This window comes from Engystomops pustulosus, chromosome 10, assembly GCF_040894005.1.
Source record: "Engystomops pustulosus chromosome 10, aEngPut4.maternal, whole genome shotgun sequence".
NCBI lineage: Eukaryota > Metazoa > Chordata > Amphibia > Anura > Leptodactylidae > Engystomops > Engystomops pustulosus.
In genome coordinates, this window is record NC_092420.1 from 36690361 (window position 1) to 36706586 (window position 16226).

Below are 16226 nucleotides of genomic sequence, written 5' to 3' on the forward strand. Positions count from 1 at the left end.
GTTCCTCTTCAATAGATCTGTAAGCCCTAGCAAGGCATATGGAAAAGGATTTGCCAAAAACATTTTTAACAGCTACGAGAGGACCTTGAGGGCAAAAACTGGAACAGTTTTCTCAAAAATAAATGGGATGTTTTTAAAAGATAAATAAACTATGTGTTTAACTAGTACTGTAAGGTGTACAATAAATGAGAAAAATAAAGCATTTAAGTTACTAAAACAAGAAAGTATAAGGTGTTACACCAGATTATAGAAAGAAAAATAAATCCTATAAAAAAACATTTAAAGACAGCAAAAATAGTGACTGAAAGAAAATTTGCAGAGGAAAGTAAAAATAACCCCATATTATTTTATACATAGTAAAAAACTAAAGTGGGTACCCTCTTAGGAATAATCTGAAGTCATAATGGAGGGAGATGAGGGGCATCCGATTGAATGTCGCCATCTCAACTGTCTTTACCCAGGAAAATCCCATAGGAAATGACATGATCAGGAATAATGTAAATCCTCCATTAAATATCAGCTGCTTAACCCAGGAAGAGGTGTGGTAATGCCCTAGCAGCACTAAAATAGACAAATCACCAGACCTAGATGGCATACAAACCCGGGTACAGATGGAAATATGTATTGCGACAGACTCATATTTCTAATATTTAAAGATTGCTTAAAGAAAACCTACCTTTTGATTTGATGCATTATTAAGCAAACATACCTTGAGAAAGCTGTAGCTACACTGATGCAGGGTCATATCTTGGTTAATCCCTGTGCCAAGTGGTTTTGCTGATAAACAATTATAAAATTATGATAATGAAGCTCTGTCACTTCTATGGCTGGTTCAGCTCAACTTGTAGCACATTAGTTATTCACTGCACCAGAGGACAATGTAATCCCTTGGTTGTGCCTAAAGGCAGAATAATCAATTACTGTACCATCCCCCAGCTGCTGTGTATGAGTGATGCAGCTCAGATTGATTACTTATGTCTTGACTAACTCATGACTAAGCTGCATGTGTATTGACAAGCTCTGTGTGTAATGTGTTTATGTATGCAGCCAGCTTTCCTAAGGTCCTGAATTTTCTAATAGTTTTTTCAGCAAAACCACTCAACTCAGGGATTAACCAAAATATGATCCTGCATCAGTGTAGCTAGAGCATTTTCAAGGTATGTTTGCTTAATAATGCATCAAATCAAATGGTAGGTTTCCTTTAAGGACGGATTCTTACAAAGGACTGACAAATTGCAAATGTGGTGCCAGTATGTCAAAAAGTGTCATAATGTGATCCTGGAAACTACATACCTGTCAGACTAATCTGATTGGCTTCTATGAGGAGGTAAGTTCTAGACTGAACCTGAGGAAAAGGTGAACTAGAATACAATGATTACTAAACTAGGGGTTTTTCATCTTAGAAAAAGGACAACTAAGGGGAGATCTTATTGCAAATGTATAAATATCAGAATGGTCAATACAGAGATCTCTCCAAAGATTATATATGCCTATAGGAGAGGCGGTTCTACTATCGCCATTGGGAGGGATTCTTTACTGTGTGAGCAGTCAGACACTGGAACTCTCCACGCATGATAATTTTATAATTTGAACATATTCTGTTGATCCAAGGAGTTATTCTGACCTCCATATTAGGAGTGGGGAAGGAATTTTTCCCTGCTTTGGGCCAATTTGGATCAGGGTTTTTGCCTTCTTCTGGATAAGCACAGTATAGTTTAATAGGTTGAACTTGATCGTTTGATGGCTTTTTCCAACCTTATATACTATGATACTATTATAAAACCAAAATAAATTTACTCAAATGCTATACCTTTTTATCATATTTTCCTCGCCTGCATCTTGGTATTAATTCCCGTCGTTTATCTTCATCAATCTAAAAGAAAAAATAAAAGTAGCATTTAATTAATGAAATTAAATTTTATAATACTTAAATATAGCTTTAAACTCCTTTCTACAAAATTGTGTGTACTGTACATTAGGGAAGTATTTATGTGTCATACAGTTTCTGTGACCATGCAATCACTCCAGGACCCTGACACTGACTCACAACTGGGCTCTTGTTCCCTTGAACAGTGACAATTTTTATTCCATCATTTCCTCTCCATAAAAATTATGCAACAAAAAGCTATTTCTTCAATAAAAAAAATGTTGTTGCCCAAGTTATAGATAAAAAAAAATCTTAATATTTCTTATGTACATAATCACTGCATCATGTAGAATGAAGCTAAAATGTAACTTACGATATACAATATGGGGAATGGCACAACAATTAACAACATCCAGAATGCCTAAATTAAACAGATCTGATGAATAAAAAACACCTAAAATGCATGTAAAATGGCATTAAGACTCAGAACCAGAAAGTCAAAACAGAAAAACTGTATAAAAGAATCTAAACTATACGAATTCCCCCACTGTGTTAGGAATCACCTTCAAGCTGACTAAAGAAGTCTCATTTGTTTCCAGTGGCAAAATTTTCTCAGGTGCTAAATGTGACCACTTTTTCTGTTGTAGTTCTTGTTGTTTGCGATACTTTCTAAGAAAAAAAAAATTAGATTAATTATAAATTAGTATATGAATAATATCCTGTGTATCATTAGAATTCATTCTCCCTTTTACCTAGAAATTTGGAGAATATTGGTAGTAGTTTTGTACATGTGATTTTATAGCTTCTCTTAGGGGTATTTCCAAGATTCTTAAATATACTGTACTCAGGATAACAAAATAACACATTCTCTAATTCACGGTTATTAACAAAAATAAAGCATTTTACAGATATAAGACCAACCTGTCTCTATCAATTCTGGTGTACACAATTTTTGTTGCCTCTGGATATGACCATATACACTCACCGGCCACTTTATTAGGTACACCTGTCCAACTGCTCGTTAACACTTAATTTCTAATCAGCCAATCACATGGCGGCAACTCAGTGCATTTAGGCATGTAGACATGGTCAAGACAATCTCCTGCAGTTCAAACCGAGCATCAGTATGGGGAAGAAAGGTGATTTGAGTGCCTTTGAACGTGGCATGGTTGTTGGTGCCAGAAGGGCTGGTCTGAGTATTTCAGAAACTGCTGATCTACTGGGATTTTCACGCACAACCATCTCTAGGGTTTACAGAGAATGGTCCGAAAAAGAAAAAAACATCCAGTGAGCGGCAGTTCTGTGGGCGGAAATGCCTTGTTGATGCCAGAGGTCAGAGGAGAATGGGCAGACTGGTTCGAGCTGATAGAAAGGCAACAGTGACTCAAATCGCCACCCGTTACAACCAAGGTAGACAGAAGAGCATCTCTGAACGCACAGTACGTCGAACTTTGAGGCAGATGGGCTACAGCAGCAGAAGACCACACCGGGTGCCACTCCTTTCAGCTAAGAACAGGAAACTGAGGCTACAATTTGCACAAGCTCATCGAAATTGGACAGTAGAAGATTGGAAAAACGTTGCCTGGTCTGATGAGTCTCGATTTCTGCTGCAACATTCGGATGGTAGGGTCAGAATTTGGCGTCAACAACATGAAAGCATTGATCCATCCTGCCTTGTATCAACGGTTCAGGCTCCTGGTGGTGGTGTCATGGTGTGGGGAATATTTTCTTGGCACTCTTTGGGCCAGTATTGTTGCTGACCATGTCCATCCCTTTATGACCACAATGTACCCAACATCTGATGGCTACTTTCAGCAGGATAATGCGCCATGTCATAAAGCTGGAATCATCTCAGACTGGTTTCTTGAACATGACAATGAGTTCACTCTACTCAAATGGCCCCCACAGTCACCAGATCTCAATCCAATAGAGCATCTTTGGGATGTGGTGGAACGGGAGATTCGCATCATGGATGTGCAGCCGACAAATCTGCGGCAACTGTGTGATGCCATCATGTCAATATGGACCAAAATCTCTGAGGAATGCTTCCAGCACCTTGTTGAATCTATGCCACGAAGAATTGAGGCAGTTCTGAAGGCAAAAGGGGGTCCAACCCGTTACTAGCATGGTGTACCTAATAAAGTGGCCGGTGAGTGTATCTTCTGACTATGGTTTCACTTCCAGTCAGCTATCATAAGTGTGCAGAGATCGGGTTTATCCGTAGAATAGAGGAGTTAGTGGCCAATGATTCCGCAGACCCAGGTAAGATGAATACTGCATGGGCCCCATGGGACATGTATTTAAGCTCCCAGGAATTCCAAGACTTGCTCCTGTCATAGATAGTGTATGCCACTTCCACTTCAGCCCTTAAAGGCATGGTTTCTCTGCTAATTATCCATATTTGGCAATGGATACTTTGATTGAAATGGCATTCTGAGGCTCATAAGCCAATGATCTACGATGTGGTCTCTTTCCCCCAAAAGTCAATGAACATGTGATCCATGCTGTACCTTATCCTGCACGATCAGTCATATACTGCCATCACTTAACTGTACAGTACTTCTTTTTCTTTGTGTTCACCCCAATAAATGTTGATTATACATACGTGTGCAGAGATTTACTCTACTAGCTGCAGACAGATAAGGTCTTTATCCAGGGGAGGGGGAGGGAGGCATATAGCAGAGCTGACTCTGTGTGTGTTATAGGTGAGTTAGCAAAGCTGGGAGTGTCATTGTGTTTTATATCCATCTCATGGATCTCATCTCTCACTTAAAAAAATTCTCACTCTACTGTGTAACTCTTATTTTACAAGGAGACACATGAAGGTTTTTGTTACTTTGTTAGAATGTTTTACAAAATCCATTGCACGTGATTTATCTATTATATTTAATTGTTAAATTATAATGTATTATGTAACAAGTATGAAAACTGCAGAAAAAAAAGTGTGCTACAAAGGAACAAAATATTAAGTAAAACACAATCTTTATTATCAGAAAAATACAAATACATGTGACATATAAAATCAATTAAAAGTACCATAACAACATAGAATAGAGTGGGTACGGTCACTTCCCTCTATCCATCTCCCCTGGCCAATATTATTGAAATGGTGAGGTGCCCCTAGTTGGTGCCAAACTAGTTGGTGTGAGATGTGACCATGCACAAACCCAGTTTATCTAGGGCCCGCTCAATTCCTATAATAAATCATGTGATGTATACTATTATAAAATGCAAGTGCCAACAACAAAGTAAACTTTAAGGTCACAAATAAAAGCCAATACGCTAAAAGCCAATTATGGGTGTCATGCATATTAATAGTCAATATCAATAGCCATCCGATACGCAACCGCAATACGCAACCAACACTCCCTGGCCGGGGTTCATGTAGTATTATGTAACTTGGACATAATAAAATAAATATGTTTGTAGATGCTGGTGATCACGTGTTATCTTTAGGGAACATTACTATTCCACACTTAGAAGGAAATTTACCATAAAAATGAAGCATCATAAACCAGTGGCGCTTACTCATGGATACAAACACTGACTGTGGTGAACTGGATATATATATATATTCTTAACACCCTGAAGCCACAAGGGTTAAACCATGACTTTAATGTTACCAATATGTAAAAGGATCGCTCTGGTGAAATATTTGATGATGCGATAGGATCACGACCCAGGTTCACTGTGTGTGTGTGTATGTGTGCGCATATATATATATATATAATATATGCGATCCTCCTCCTGGAAGATTTGAAGATTCCCAGCTACAAACTTGATCCTCGTTTCCTGGGTCCATTTGAGGTGCTAAAGCGCATTAATCATGTGGTGTATAAGCTCCGCCTTCCCACTATGCGCATCCCGCGTTATTCCTGCGATTGTGATTTCCCGTTGTGACCCCGTTTCCTTTTCCTGACCTTCCACTATGTCCCCAACTCTGAACCTGTGCTGCCTGTCCTGATGTTCTGCCTGTCCCCAACTCAGTCTCTGCTTCACGATTCTGCACTTCACCTTGGCCACCACCGTGGACAAAGTCGTGCCTGTGGAGTGACCTGGTGGTACCACGCCGCAGCAATTTCAACCCGTTTTGCGGCAGGCTCTGATGGAAACCGGGTACTTCTTAGACTCTGCTCCCAGGTGTTGCCTTACGTAATCGCCTGTGGTGGTTCAGTGGGTCCACTACCCCAGAAACCTCTTTTTTTCCATATCCATCTATTACTCTGCCTTCTGATTGTCTCACACATCGACCTGGATTTGCCGGTGGTGTGACGTCAAAAATTGTTTATATTTTGTTTGTATTGGCAGTGTATGAGCAGTTGATAAAGGCTTAGTAGTAAGACGAAACACGTCGATGAAAAAGCTTCAGCAAAAGAAGAGTGCCAGGATATTTCTTTTAGTACTTGGCATGTATTCGTCTCTCCATGGGCACAATGCTAACACAGAGTGTTGTCTCTTTCGTGTTACTTGAATTTAATTTTCGTGACCAAAGCCAGGAAACTGCTAATAAAGCAATAAACTTATGGGATGTATCAAAAAAGGAATAGTTTCTCATGATAAGGACATAGTTTTGCCCTTATACAAATCACTGGTCAGGCCGTACATGGAATATTGTGTACAGTTTCAGGCCCCAGTGTACAGGCCCCAGTGTATAAAAAGGACATAGTAGAACTGGAAAGAGTGCAAAGGAGAGCATCCAAGGGGAACAGGATAGAATACAATGATAAATCACTAAATGTATTTAAAGAGTGGAGACCTCATTAGAATGTACGTGAATGGGCAGTACAAGCATCTCTCCAAAAAAGCTCTTTATACCTAGGGCTGAGGCCAGGAGAAGAGGGCATTCTCTGCACCTAGAGGAGAGGCGGTTCTTCCATCACCATAGACAAAGTCTCTTTACTGTAAGAGCAGTGAGACTATGGAACTCTCTGCCGCAGGAAGTTGTAATGGGGGACTCATTGAACATGCTCAAGGCCTGGCCATGAGGCCTGAGTGGCTTTCTGGAGAGCACAAATATTACTAGTTATGGGGAAAAAACATTTGTTTAATTCAAGGATGGACTCACTGTCCTTATACAGCTGAAATATACATAGAGTTAGTCACTAATACATTTTTTTGTCGTTTCTTTTTCTCTGATAATTGCATTCTTAACTTTGGTTGGGTCATGTTCTAGCCAATAACTACATGGGTCACTGTCCGAGGCACAGGGCTCACTGAAACTTCATGGAGTATACCACCCGGATTCCCCACACAAGAGAACACAAACTCTGATCATAGCTACTACTGATAATTGGACACACTTCTATCATACAGTTATAATGTGGAAGACAGAAGTGCAGTCTCCCATTGACCTCCCAGCAGGATATGTTGTGTTAACAGTCAAGATGGTGAATGATCAGTGCAGAGAGAGTAGACTGCACTGCAGAGAAACTCACACTTAGCATTTCTGTCATATATATTGCAATCAAGTAAGCAGACAAGCTTAGGGATATTACTGAAGTGCTTCTTATGAACAGTGCTTTCGTCTCTATACAGGCGGTCCCCTACTTAAGAAGACCCGACTTACATATGACCCCTAGTTACAAACGGACCTCTGGATTTTGGTAATATACTGTACTTTAGCCCTATGCTACAGGATTTTTTGTCAATCCTGGTTCTTATGATAATCCAACGTTTTTTAAATCCAATAGTCTTACAGACCCAAAACATTTTGCCTGGAGCTACAATTATAAAGTATACAGTTCCGACTTGCATACAAATTCAACTTAAGAACATACCTGCAGAATCTATCCTGTATGTAACCCGGTGACTGCCTGTATAAGTAACCTACCTGAAAACAAGGAGTGCGATGATAAGAACAAGAATAATGGCTATGGTTAAGGTGAAAACTGCAATTGTCATGATGTTAGGTCCTGTAATAAAATAAAAGTATGTCTAATTATACATTAACTACAGTTTGCTTTTTTTGTTATAATATTGGAAGCATAATGGAGTTGACACTCCAAGTCTATTGTAATTGAAGAGTAAACTTACCTTTTCCGGGAACATCACTAGGAAGCTTATGATTTTTCCATACAAATGTTGGTGTAGTGTCTAGTACACTTGTTGCATTAGTACTAGTTTCAAACTGGATTAATTCTTTATACTAAACAGAAAAAAGAGGTTTCAGGATAAATGGATATGAAATATAGATTAAAAAAGATTATACAAAATTACATTACTTCGAGACCTTAATCTAATGGAGTCTTTTTAACACAGGGTGTCCCAGAATTAATTAACTTGTGATTGATTTAAAATTGGACATTGAAAACTGATCACCACTTGGCCACCATGGGGCTGGAAATCACTGGGCAATGAAATTGGCAAAACTCCAACATTTGCTTCATCATTTTTAGGCAAGCCATAATTTTAAGGGGATATATCCTACACCATTTATACCCAATAGCGGCACCTTAGCTAAAGGACCATTGGGGATGTCTTGATTGCAAAGAAGACCTAGATACTAACATTTAAAAAAGACAACAAAAATGCCACTTACCAGAAGAATGTATATTTCATTACCATAATACACATAATTAAAATCATAGCTTGCGCTTCATCAACCTAACAACTTTTATGTTCCTACGAACAGGTCTGTATTTACCACTAAGCACTATAGACACAGTGCCTAGGGCTGCCAGCTGAGGTGGTTGGTCCAGCTGTGGGGACATCCAAACAATATTGACCCCTTGCGGCCAATGGCCTTTTCTTATTTTAAGTGTCCATTTTTTGCTCCTCTCCATAAAAAAATCTAACTTTATTTATAAATATAAATTTTTCTGTGTACACAACTTTACAAGGGCTTATTTTTTTATCTTTTTTTAATTATATAGGATTTTCTGTGCTGAGAAGCAGAGATAAAAATTTCAAATGCTAGTTTCTTGTGGGCTCTGCATTTACAGATTTTTACTTTTTGCTCCACATGACCCCTGGACTTTATTCTTTGGGTCGTTACGATCATAGGGATACCAAGTTTTTATATGTATTATTTAGTTTTAATAGATTATTTTCAAATTGAACCCTTTTGTATAAAAAAAAATACCTTTCATTTTGCCATATTCTGAGGCTAATAATTTTTTTTATACTTCAGTGTACAGAACTGTGTAAGGTGTAGTAATTTATGGGATGTGATGACATTTATTTTAATTTCTATTGCTTTTTTTGATTAAATGACCTTTTGATCACATTTTATTCAATTTTCAGGCGTTGCAAAGTGGCAAAAAGTGGAAGAAATTTGGGCACTATTAACCATTTTAATATTTTGATAGATCAAGAATTTTAGGATATGGGGATACCAACTTATTTATGATTTTATTTGCTTGTTTTTATATCCGTTCTAGGAAAAGTGGGTGATTGAAATTCGATTTTTTAAAAAAATTTTTTTTACTGTATTTGCAAACCCATTGGAATTTCTTGCATGAAAATAGGTTAGAAGGCGGGATTCAATAGATTTTTCCCTCTCCTCCCCTCCCTCCACCATGACCCCCATGCTATTCCTCAGAAGGCCCACATTTTAATTTTTTGGACTACAAAATATATATATATATATATATATATATAATATATATATATATATACAGACAGTCCCTGGGCTACATACAAGGTTTGATCTTAAGTTGAATTTGTATGTAAGTCCAAACTGTATATTTTATATTTGTAACCCTAGACTTTTTTTGGTCTCTGTGACAATCAGATTTTAAAAATATTGGATTGTCAAGAACCAGGATTAACAATAAAGCTTAGTTGCAGACACCTTTAATAACTATTATAGCTTTATATTGTAGCCTAGAGCTAAAGTACAGTAAATTACCAATTAGCATAGGTCCGTTTGTAACTAGGGGTCCACTGTAAGTCGGGTGTTCTGAAGTAGGGGACCGTCTGTACAATATTATCAAAAAGAAGCCGCACATGGAAAAATATATGTACTCTGGTGCAAGGACCGGGAAGGGGGGAGGGTAGCTGCAGCAGCCTTTGTGTCTGCTTTAGGCTATACACTGAACACCAAAAAATGTGTCAAAATTCTATTGCAGAATTTTATACATTTTCATCAATAAGGTATAGCTCCCCAAAACAGTATCACTGAAAAATAGATCTCTTCCAGAAAACAATTAAGCCCTCACATTGCCACATTAACATAAAAATAGAAGTTACATGGAATGACTATCAGGAATATTCTATAACTTGCGCCATTAAAGTGAAATTTTAGGGCTCAATTATCGTATTACTTACAAAATAAGACCATTCTAAATTTCCTCTCCATTTTGTTTTATTTACTGTGAAGCTCTCAAAGGGTTAACAAGCTTTGTAAGCGGTTTTTAAATTGTTTGAGGGATGATGTTTTGAAAATTGTGATTTGTAGTTTTGAATATAAATTTCAGAGCTCTTAGAAAATAATTATCCACAAAAAAATGTATTTCTGAAATTTCCTTGAAATTCTGGAAAATCTATTTCTATCTGTTTAAAAAGCAAGTGAAACCATAAACATACTACAAATTTCCGGGTCTCAAGATCTGATCTATCAAAATATAAAAACAATTATTCCCAGCAGCGAACCTTGTAATGGAAAGAAGCGCACAAATTGCCATTTTTTTCCCATTTTGCAAAACAAATATTAGCATTAAAAAGTTATCAAAAGGTTGTACGTTCCACAAAAGGTATCAATGAAAATGTCAGCTTGTCCTGCAAAAAACATCTTACACAGATGTCAGAATGGTATTGGCAGTAATGAGTGGACCCAACCAGCAGCTAGAAAGACAGTGAGGGGGCAGCTGGAAACTTGGATTGTGGGAGGAAACCGTGAGACTGAAAAGTAGGGCAATGGTGATGGATTGGTGGGAGAAAATCTGGGGGTAGTGTCTCAAGCAAGTCTTATGTCTGCAAATTTCTTGTGTATTGGTATGTATAAAAGCATAACCAATTCCCTGCTGTTTTTTTCTGGGGACTTCCTGACTCCTTCTCTGTCTTCTCTCCACCCTCTTGTTAACACTTGATGGTTATAACTAATTTGTCTAATTTGCAAATCTATTGTAGCACACCACTTTCACTCCAATAACTGTTAGCACCGAACCAGCACCCCTTCTGCAGTACCCCCTTATGCAAGTTTGTCTAGCTTGTGTCTATTTGTTATTGTCACTATTGTATTTCATACTGTAATTGTTTCACCTTATATAATGTAATATGGTCTTGTTTATCTGTACTGTCCTGTAACTGTTTGTTTGCAACAAAGGAACTAGCCACATGTAATAACGTGCCTATCATAGTGTATGAATGTAACTGTAGCATTAACCCCTTCCCGCACCCTGACGTGATTCTACGTCATAGGATGCGGGTAGTTCCCGCACCTTGACGTAGAATCACGTCATTGCGATCGCCCGGGCTCAGAAGCTGAGCCCTTGCGATCGCCGCGGGATCCCAGCGGTACGCGGTAGCTGGGATCCCGCAGTAACAGCCGGGATCGCGACTATCGCGATCCCGACTGTTTAACCCTATAGACGCCGCGGTCATAGTGACCGCGGCGTCTATGGTGTATCGGCGCGACGATCGGCACCCTCTGTGTAGGGCACGGAGGTGCCGATCGTTGCCATGGCAACCCAGAGGCACGATCAGGTCCCCTGGGCTGCCTATGGCAGCTGCCTGCTAGGATCGTGCACTGTGCACGATCTAACAGTGCAGCTGTCAGCCTATGCAGAATGCATAGGCTGACTATGTAATATGCTGCAATACATTAGTATTGCAGCATATTACAATGAACAAGTGATCAAATGATCACTTGTTCATGTCCCACCCTGGGACAAAATAAAACAGTAAAAAAAAAGTTTAAAAAAAAGGTGCAACTAAAAAAAACTTATTTAAAAAGAATAAAAGTCCCCTTAAGTCCCCTCCCATGCAGTAATCATATAAAACATAAAAAAAGTGAAAATCACCAAAAAACCCACAACATATTGGGTATCACAATGTCCGTAACAACCCGTACAATAAAATAAAATGGTCACTGAACCCGTACGGTGAACGCCGTAAAAAAAAAAACACAAAAAACCTCACAAAAATTATTACATTTTCACATCTGACCGCATAAAAAGTGCATAAAAAGTGATCAAAAAGTAAAATGTACCCCAACATGATACCAAGAAAACGTACAGCTTGTCCCGCAAAAAATAAGCTCTAAACCAGCGCTGTAAACAAAAAAATATAAATGTTCTGCCCATTGTTACATGGCGATACAAAAACAAGTAAATGTCTCACAAAATGAGTTCTATATTCTGCAAAACAAGTTAACCATAAAAAAGCCATACAAATGGGGTATCGCCGTAATCGTGATAACCCATAGAATAAAAACAACACATTATTTTTATGGTACGGTGAACGTCCGAGGAAAAAAATGCTAAAAACCATAAACAAGAATTAATGATTTTTTTAACCAACACCAAGAAAGAGTTAATAAAATCTGATTATTGGCTATTGAGCCCCCCTGTAAATGATGTATCTGAAAAGTGGATCTCATCCACAAAAAAATAATCTCCCATATATCCAAATTACAAAAAAAATAAACATTTTATAGCCTGTAATATGTGACGTTGCAGATCTGCTCTGAATGGCGCCTCCTTCCGTTCTATGCCCGGCTGTGCGCCCGTACAGCAGTCACCGCCACATATGGGGCATCCTCATACTCGGGAGACATTGGGTATCAAACTTTGTGGAGTTTTTTTGTCATTTAATACTTTGTGATGGTTTAATTTTTGGCCGAAATGAATATATTGTCTAAAAAAATGACAGCTTGTAAATTAGACCTCCATTTTGTTTTAACCACTGTGAAGCATCTAAAGGGTTAACATACTTCTTAAAGTCGATTTTTTACACATTGAGGGGTGTACTTTCTAAAATGGCATAATTTATGGGGGTTTACTGCTGTTTAGGCCTCTCAAAGTCAGTTAAAGCTGAGCAGGTGCCTCTAAATAAGGGTTTTGGCGTTTTTCATAAAAATGAGAAAAATTGCTCCCAAAATTCTGAACCTCCTAACAACCTAGAAAAGAGAGGGGATGCATAAAACCCTATGCCGATATTAAGCAGACATTCGTGAAATGTTAGTTATAAAGTTACTTGGGTGCTATGACTATCTGCCTGAAAAGCAGAACATTTTGAACTATGAAAATGAAGAATTTTTAGAAATTTTTGCCAAATTTAAGTTTTTTTCATAACTTAACACAAAATATATCATCAAAATTTTTCTATTACTTTGAAGTACAATGTGTGACGGTAAAACAATCTCAAAATCCCCTGGATATGTTAAAGTGTCAAAAAGTTATAACCTCCTATAATGACACAGGGCAAAATTTTAAAATCAGGCCTGGTCCTAAAGGTCTAAAATGGCATAGACACGAAGGGGTTAAGTCTGTCTCTGTGTATAACAACTGTCGGAACAATGGGTACAAAACAATTTCCCCCCAGGGAATCAATAAAGTACTATCATATTGTATCGTATTTAGTATATATTTAGCATATATTTATGTAATTAGTATTGTCACTGGCAATGCAATTTAGGAATAAATGGATACAGGAAACATGGACACTTCAATTAAGAAATACACAGATGCAGTTAAGTTGCTGTAAATAGTACTAAGACTGGTACTGACTATACAAAAATTGTGTATGTAAAAACTATAATGCAACAGTACCTTGATTTTGATGGATCTGTAATTATACTGCAACAGCCCCTTTATGATGTTGATGGAATAGCAAACTATACTGCCCCAACCCCTTTAAGATTTTAATAGAAATACAAACCGTACTGAAAAAAATCCCCTTTGAGATCTTGATGGAACTGCAAACTGCAATGCTACAGCACCTTTAGGATTTTGATGGAACTTCAAGTTATAATGTATCAACACTAGAGATGAGCGAACACTAAAATGCTCGGGTACTCGTTATTCGAGACGAACTTTTCCCGATGCTCGAGTGCTCGTCTCGAATAACGAACCCCATTGAAGTCAATGGGAGACTCGAGCATTTTTCAAGGGGACCAAGGCTCTGCACAGGGAAGCTTGGCCAAACACCTGGGAACCTCAGAAAAGGATGGAAACACCACGGAAATGGACAGGAAACAGCAGGGGCAGCATGCATGGATGCCTCTGAGGCTGCATAATCGCACCATTATGCCAAAATTATGGGCAACAGCATGGCCATGACAGAGTGACAGAATGAAGCTAGATAGCATCTAAAACATCCAATAATTGACCCTGACACTATAGGGGACGGCATGCAGAGGCAGCGGCAGCAGGCTAGAGAGTGTCATGGCGACATACCCTAAATGGACTCAGGCTTCAAACCAATGGGTGGCAGAGAGGAACCAAAGGAGGTGAGCAAGAAGCGCTCAAATAATATCGGTACATGATAAAAGTTTGCCAGTATATTTTGTGGATTACACAGCAGGGTGGCGACAAAGTTAACATGGAAGCCATGAAAACAACCCAAAATTCTGCCTGACACAGCTCGTTTGATAAGGGGACCATGTATGGAGGCAGTGAACTAGTAGTAGATTAAAGGTGCTGCAGTTAAAACTATGTTAGTTGGATCTTGGCATGGAGCTGGCGCTCCGCTGCCAGGCGAGCTTTCGCCAATCCAAGCCCCTGTCTATAGGCTACTCCCCAAACAGCACTTCTAAGAACCTTTTGTATAAGATCAAGTGTAGTAGCGTTCTTATAAGTTTAGGATATGGCGGGTGAGGGGAATGTAAACAGATGCGCAAGAAGCGCTGAAATAATATCCCTAAATGGTAAAAGTTTGCAAGTATATTTTGGGGATTACACAGCAGGGTGGCGACAAAGTTAACAACTTTGATGTGGAATGCCCTGTAATAGCTCTTGGGCGGTGTGCCTTTTATCGCCTAGGCTCAGCAGTTTCAGCACCGCCTGCTGTCGCTTAGCGACGGCACTGCTGCTGTGCCTAGAGCTACCGACTGATGGCGCCATGCCCACGGATGGTAATTCGGAGGAGGAGGAGGTGGAGGAGGGGTGGGAGGAGGTATAGTAGGCCTTTGAGACCTGGACCGAGGTAGGCCCCGCAATTCTCTGCGTCGGCAGTATATGACCAGCCCCAGGGTCAGACTCGGTCCCAGCCTGCACCAAGTTAAGTGTAGTAGCGTTCTTATAAGTTTGGGATATGGCGGGTGAGGGGAATGTAAACAGATGCGCAAGAAGCGCATGATGCGCATGGAGCTGGCGTTCCGCTGCCAGGCGAGCTTTCGCCAATCCAAGCCCCTGTCTCTAGGCTACTCCCCAAACAGCACTTCTAAGAACCTTTTGTATAAGATCAAGTGTAGTAGCGTTCTTATAAGTTTAGGATATGCCGGGTGAGGGGAATGTAAACAGATGCGCAAGAAGCGCTGAAATAATATCCCTAAATGGTAAAAGTTTGCCAGTATATTTTGTGGATAACACAGCAGGGTGGCGACAAAGTTAACAACTTTGATGTGGAATCCATGAAAACAACCCAAATTTCTGCCTGACACACCTCGTTTGATAAAGGGACGATGTATGGAGGCAGCTATATGGACGACTTTTGGAGGTAGCAATGGAGACAACGTGTGGAGGCTGCTATGGAGACAATTTAATTTGGATAGTGCCTGTATGTGGCAGTCCCAAACATTTTTCAAACCAGAGGAGCAGGTAGGTGGCCCTCCAGTAAAATGGAATAGATTGAGTGCCTGTATGTGGCAGTCCCAAAAATTGTTCAAACCAGAGGAGCAGGTAGGTGGCCCTGCAGTAAAATGGAATAGATTGAGTGCCTGTATGTGGCAGTCCCAAAAATTGTTCAAACCAGAGGAGCAGGTAGGTGGCCCTGCAGTAAAATGGAATAGATTGAGTGCCTGTATGTGGCAGTCCCAAAAATGTTTCAAACCAGAGGAGCAGGTAGGTGGCCCTCCAGTAAAATGGAATAGATTGAGTGCCTGTATGTGGCAGTCCCAAAAATTTTTTAAAACAGAGGACCGGGTAGGTGGCCCTCCAGAAAAATGGAATAGATTGAGTGCCTGTATGTGGCACTCACAAAAATTGTTTCAAACAGAGGACCGGGTAGGTGGCCCTCCAGAAAAATTAAATGCATGAAGTACTATAGCAAGAGCCAGTGGGCCCTGTCAAAAAATAGCCATTTTCCTCTGCTTTACTGTACAAAGAGGAGGAGAAGGAGGAAAATGAGGAGGAGGAGGAGGAGTGGATCAATTATTCAGGTTGAGCTTCCTTCACCTGGTGGAGATTGGAAATTCTGAGAAATCCAGCCTTTATTCATTTTAATAAGCGTCAGCCTGTCAGCGCTGTCAGTCGACAGG

At 39.4% G+C, this 16226-nt stretch overlaps 1 protein-coding gene across 2 annotated transcripts in view; it reads right to left on the reverse strand.

Moving 5' to 3' along the window:
* The window catches only part of GUCY2C (guanylate cyclase 2C), a 133855-nt gene that overhangs the window by 47507 nt on the left and 70122 nt on the right, over nucleotides 1-16226 (reverse strand). For both annotated transcript variants that reach the window (XM_072127960.1, XM_072127959.1), the window contains exons 10-13: nucleotides 7901-8012; nucleotides 7698-7779; nucleotides 2431-2536; nucleotides 1811-1873 (exon numbers count right to left, since the gene is read on the reverse strand). In XM_072127960.1, coding sequence (XP_071984061.1) covers nucleotides 1811-1873; nucleotides 2431-2536; nucleotides 7698-7779; nucleotides 7901-8012 — 363 coding nt within the window. The remainder of the gene's footprint in view (nucleotides 1-1810; nucleotides 1874-2430; nucleotides 2537-7697; nucleotides 7780-7900; nucleotides 8013-16226) is intronic.